At 34.7% G+C, this 6,458-nt stretch overlaps 1 protein-coding gene across 1 annotated transcript in view; it reads right to left on the bottom strand.

The window, feature by feature from the left end:
• Nucleotides 1-218: 218 nt before the first annotated feature.
• The window catches only part of FAM151B (family with sequence similarity 151 member B), a 33,278-nt gene continuing 27,038 nt past the window's right edge, over nt 219-6,458 (bottom strand). The window contains exons 5-6 of the mRNA XM_086412792.1: nt 6,080-6,215; nt 219-1,626 (exon numbers count right to left, since the gene is read on the bottom strand). Of these exons, the coding sequence (XP_086268918.1) occupies nt 1,467-1,626; nt 6,080-6,215 (296 nt within the window). The 3' untranslated portion in view covers nt 219-1,466. The remainder of the gene's footprint in view (nt 1,627-6,079; nt 6,216-6,458) is intronic.

Genomic DNA, 6,458 nt, shown 5'->3' with positions numbered 1-6,458 from the left:
GACGAGCGCTGAGCTACATGCTTCCATTTCAAGAATCTCCCTTAATCTTCACAACAACCTTACAAGAGAATCCTCATCCTCCACCCTGGCCCCCGCCCCCATTTTATACAGGAAGGAGTCAAGACTCAATGAGGTTAAATATTTCCTCAAACCCATGGCTAGTAAGGGACAGAGGTGGGGCTGTAAGGGAAGTCTATCTGAATTCAAAACCCAAGCTCTTTTCTCTGCACAGCACTATTTTATTCTCTGGGGGGAAATGGTTGATAAAAGACAAATTACATATCTTAGGACATCCACTGGTAAAGTACTTTTTAATAAATCAAAGAAGCAACACATTTTTCTGAATACCTTGCTCAGGACTATGCCAGATACTGTAAAGACAATTGAGAATGTTCTCTCACCATGAAGGACTCCATAGTCTAGCTAAGGAGACACAACTACAATGGATGACACAATTAGTGAACACTATCAGTTAAAAGTAATCGTTAAAAAAATCTGGAGATTACTGATGATGTAAGCGTTTTTGAAACAAAGCACTGTGCTGAGGACACTGAATTAACTTGCAGAGTGGGACTATATTAGGAAGGGTATTGAAAGGGTAAAATTCAATGAAGTTGAATTTAAGAAGCCCCTAGAGACTTTTGATTTGGCATAAAGAAAGAGGTGTTTTTAAAGTTGGTTTTTTTTTTTCAGCAGAATTATCCAGCGTTTCTTTGAGTAATGTGAAGAATGAAGTCATGAGGAAATAATTTTTAAAATTCTAGTAGTAGAACAAGGGCCTGGAACAAGGTGGTGTGGGTGAAAATCTTGAAAAACAAATAATAGATTACCAGGATTAAAATTCTGCTCTCCAATAGTATTTTGCTCACTCTAGATAAGATACTGTGATCAAAACAAAGAATACAAAACAACACATTAATATATGGCTGTCAGGATGCTCTGAGCAATAAGGAAATTCTAGATACATCCTAATTTAATCCTCATTGCTTTCAGTAAATAGACTTGATCTTGTTATAAGAAAACTGCTCAACCCTGTGAAAGTTAAAAACGTTTTTAAAGCCCTCTTTCTCTTCTGTAGTCTCTGAAATAATTAGTTCTCCAGGGAAAAGAAAAGAGGATGGCATATTTTTATGGAATCTCTGTAATGCTAGCACCAACATGTAATTTAGTATCTGTATGACACGTGGATTTTTTCAATTATTTTCAATACACCAAAATATTTTTATTAACGGTTTTAAAGATTCATTTTCCTAAATCATTATTATATGAGGCCCAGTGAAATCTCTTCTTTCCAAATCTTGTAGGTAGGTACAGTATTATAAGGACAGAAGCCTAACAGAGTAAGCCTCAATAAGTATTTTTTGATTGGATGAACTGGAACATAAATCAATCATCATAATTAATTCAGATCAGACAAAGAAGGATTGAAAAAGCAAAACATGAAATAATTTAGCAGAATTTTCATCTTAGAGATTAATTTTGATTCCAATGGCTTGTTTAAATTCATGGTTTTGTGGTTCCAAGATGTCATAGAAAACTCGTTTTTTGTCAAAATGATCTCTAATAAAAAGTAAATCTTCAGTGGAATAGCTATCATTTTTTCCAGTCCAAATGGTCAGGCTGTACCTGCATCAAAACAAAACAGAATTATATAGTTAATAGAGAAAGATAAGAAACAGTGATGAAGAATTCCAACAAGCCTAAACACAGTCACTCTCACTTGTCTCTAACCCAAATTCACATAGAAGAAAAATTAATTAGCACTGGTGGAACTGTATTTTCCTGTTTCATTCCTTCATCAACATCAAAGGGACTAGACAGAATAAAATTCACATCACTATTGCCTAAATTAGGTAACCCTCATATGACTTTAGAAACCCAGAATGGTTAGCACTGTAAATAGGCCCAATTTTGGACAAAAGAACAGAGGAGACTGTGTTGTTGATCAAGGAATCCGTTCCCTACACAAAACCACAGCTCTAACCTGGTTTCTTCAGTAGCCAGGCCAGAGTCAAAAGCATGACTGGAAGGGACAGTGAAGAGATACAATTGTCACTGACATTCCCAACATTCATGTCCACTTCTAAGTGGCCCTGCTATCCCTTCTGGGGGTTTCTGTAAGAGATATAAGAATGCCAAAGAGAATAAACCTAGATCTATTTCTGGAGTCAAAAAACAATAATAATATATGCAGATTGATTATGGATGTAAGAATATGCTCAGAAGTTCAAATGCTTCTTAAATCATATATTTTCATTTCTTCCGGTGACATTACTATTACACTGTTCTTATTAGAATTTAGAGAAGTGCAAATCTCTTTAAGTATTTTCATATTTATTTTCCTCATAAACATGTCAGAATCCAGAAAATCTCCAAAGCAGCTGTTCTACTAAAGATGGGAAAACTGTCTAACCAATATATATATTCTTGTTATTATACTGACACATTACTCTCCTTAAGGATGATAACACCATTCTGGAAATGTAACAAAGGAAAGTACTTTGGACTTCGCTCCATAAGAGTATTATGTGACAAACCCAGAAGAATTTTAAACTACAGTGGGGAACACAGGAAAAAAATAAGAATTACTCTAAAAACATATTTTTGCTAAAATGGCATTTTTATTACTTTATTCAAGCACCATGGAGACAAACCTTATAAAAAGACAGATATGAATTTAGGTTAAAAGAAGAGCTTTCCAGTGTTGTTTTGCCTCTTTTAAACCTCCCACTATGGTATACAAACTAAAACAGGAAAAATAAAATTGCCTAAGGGTATTTTAAATTGCATTCATTCAAATCACCTCTCAGGTTTCATTTTTAAAGCTCTTTCCACTGTGAAATAACACATATAGGAAAAGATGCATAAAAGATAAATGTAAATTTTGACAAATTATTATAAAATGAACTCCAGTGTAACACAACACAAACCAAGAAAAGAACCTTGCCAGCACCTTAGGAGACACCTGTATATCAGAGCCCCATCACAGCCTCGCCTCTCCCCCTGAGTTCTCACAGCCTAGACTTTTCAGTTGCCATCTTCATGCTTTATTTACCACCTGTATATCCATCCTAAACAATACAGCTTAATTTTTGCCTGTTAATAAATTTTATATAAGTGGAATCATATGGGATGTAATATTTTTGGTATTGCTTCTTTTGCTGAATATTTTTTGTGAAATGTATTCAAGTTGAAACATGTAGCCACAGTTTATTCATTTTCTTTGGAAAATAGTTTAGCAGTATCCACTAGAATTGAAAATATGAACACCCTATGACCTAGAAATTCTATTTCTAGAAGTTCCTTCCTGATATAGTCTTTAGGCACATTTGCACCAGGATGTATGTGTGTGCTCACATTTATATATATGTACATATATATATATGAATGTTCACAACACCAATTTTTGCAATAGACAAAACCATGAAATAATCCAAACATTCAATAATAGACGAACTCTGATGTGCACACAATAGAATACAGAATTCATTATAAATTGATTAGAGCCCTTTTGATATACAAAAATATTCCCCAACTCTGCCTAACTTGTTCATATTCTTCATGGTGTTTTTTGATGGAAAGAATTTCCAAGTTTTAATGTGTTCAAATTACTTAAACATATCCTTTATGGCTAATGATTTTTGTGTCTTGCTTAAGAATTCTTTCCTATCCTTAACAGTCCTGGAAGCACTGACACTCTAGGAGCAATGATTATACTAAAATCCCAGATTTTGCTTTCTAAATACCACCTGCTACTATAATCAAGAAGGGATCCTTGAAGAAGTGACTGATTTGGGAATTGGGACAAGTACATGATTAGCTTGCCAAGAATGCAAGACCTGAGATCTAGCATGAGGAAATATTGAACTGATTGAGACTGAGGATATTTTTCATAATAAAGGGCCTATAGTCTTTAAGACTGTTACGTGTATGAGAGGAAAGGAAAAATTGAGGAAGAATTTTGAAAGAGACTGATGCAAACTAAATGCAATGCATGTTCTTAGAGAGTTTCATAGACCACAAGGAAATAAGGATTGTTGGAATGACTGATAAATTTGAATGGGATCTGGAGACTATAGGGGCAGTTTTGCCTTAATGCTGATTTCCTGGTTGGGAGGCTACATAGTAGAAATACAGAAGTGCATTCTTGTGTGGGTAAGTCTACACTGGAGGACTTCAGGATATGAGACATCATAACAGAAAAAAGAAACAGAAAAAAAGAAAAGGAGATGGGGGAGAGAGAAGGATAGAGGAAGAAAGAATGGATAAACAATTTGGGAACATGGGTAAAGGAGATGTTGCAACTTTTCTGCAGGTTTAAAATTATTTTTATGACAGTAAGTCACCCTTAAAACAGTCAATGAAAAATAAAATAAAAATTATATTTATATTCCTTGGTAGCTCAGATGGTGAAGAATGTGCCTGCAATGCCGGAAACCCAGGTTCGAGCCCTGGGTTGGGACGATGCCCTGGAGAAGGGAATGGCAACCCTCTCCAGTATTCTTGCCTGGAGAATTTCATGGACAGAGGAGCCGGGTGGGCTACTATCCATGGGGTCACAAAGAGTCAGACATGACTGAGCCTCTAACACTCAGCATCAGGTTGGTTTCAACGTTGAGTTTATTCAAACTCATGTACAGGCTATTTGAATGTTATTTTTAACATCCTAGGAAATGTAAAAAGAAAGAAAGGTCCTTAGTTTTTTTCTAATGAAATGTCCATGATATTGATACCCAAAACTGACAAAGAAAAAACTACAGACCAATCTCACTTTAAAATGCTGAAATTCTAACTAAAATATTAGCAATAAAATTCAGCAGACTTTAAAAGAATGATAAATCTCAATCAAGAGAGTTTATTCTGTAAATGTGTGGATGATTCAATATATAAAATGCTAATATAATTTATTTTATTAATATATAATGTGAGAAAATAGGGTTATTTTCATAAAAACTGAAAAAAGCATTTAGTAAAAACTCTACCCACAGGAATACGGATATTTCTCTCATATTTGGGTATATGCTTCCCTTATTCTCTAAAATACAGTGAATTATCAAACTGGGTCTTTTTCTGGATGATTTGTGATAAGTACTTGTTTGTTAGAATTGTTTACAACGATGCAACATATGTGTTGAGGACAGTTTTACCAGAATCTTTTCATTTCTATGTATTCAAATGTATCAAACTTTTCTTTTATTGCTTCTGGGTTTTGTGCCTTACCAAGAAGGGTCTTCTCCATTCTGAAACTATATATACAAAAAAAAAAAAATCATCAATTGTGTTTTCTTTATGCATTTATTGTTTGGTGTTCAAGTCTTTAATTCATCTGGAATTTATTTTGGAGGAAGATTAAGGAAGGTCATTTACTTTGTTTTTCCTACAATGTTGCCTGTCCCAATACAAGTTATTGAACTTTTACACCAATGATCTGAAATACCAGCCTTTTCCTATCCTAAGTTCCATGATAGAGCTGAGTTTATTTCTGGGCTTTCCCTGCTGTCCTATTGACTAGCCTATTAAAAAACATAGTATCAAAACTGTTTTACTATCTGTAGCTTTATAATATTTAATACATGGTCCAACATATTTTTTTGACATGATAAAAAAACAAAATTTGGGGAATTCCTTGGCAGTCCAGGACTTGGTACTTTCACTGCCAAGGGTACAGATTCAATCTCTGGTTAGGGAGCTAAGATCTCACAAGCTGCACAGCCAAAAAAAATTAATTTTTAAAATAACAAAATTTTTATATGGAAAAGACTTAGAATTATGACAGAATTCAAAGGGAAATTATTGTATCCACTTATAACTTTCTGTGAATGTATAGCATATTGAAAAAAATGACAAACACTTACTGGGTACCTATTACATGCAAAAGGTTTCGTGCGGAACAGAGGTGGAAGACCTGATATTAAGATTCATCAAGGAGCTTCATTCCAGTGAGGAGGTCGGATCAGCGTCCACCTTCTGTCTCTTTCTCTCACACACTGTCTGTATGACCAGTTTCCATCTTTCACACACACTCTCATCTTTCACACACACTCACATGTACACACTACACTGTCAGATTTACACATACCTGTTTGATTGCTTCAACAGCCAGAGTAACTGAGAACAAGACTGCCTGACTAATGCTGCTCTGACAGGAAATGTTACAGGCTGATTTAGTTCGTTACATATATATTCCATCTCTTTCACCATTGTCCAACTGTAACCTGAAGTGAAAAGAAAGAAATGTAACTTTTCTCACCAGAATCCTAAAAAGTCAATTAAGTAAAAATTAAATTATATATGAATATGTAACTTCATAGGTAATTCACTAAAATTTCCATTTGGATTCAGAGAAAGTCCATGGACTGTAACCTATAAGGCTCTTCCGACCATGGGATTTTCCATGCAAGAATACTGGAGTGGGTTGCCATTTCCTTCTCCAGGGGATCTTCCCGACCCAGGGATCA

Source organism: Bos grunniens, chromosome 7, assembly GCF_055505025.1.
Source record: "Bos grunniens cultivar Pamir isolate PY7600 chromosome 7, Bosgru_T2T1.0, whole genome shotgun sequence".
Taxonomy (NCBI): Eukaryota; Metazoa; Chordata; class Mammalia; order Artiodactyla; family Bovidae; genus Bos; species Bos grunniens.
This window is presented reverse-complemented; position numbering and strand designations above follow the sequence as displayed.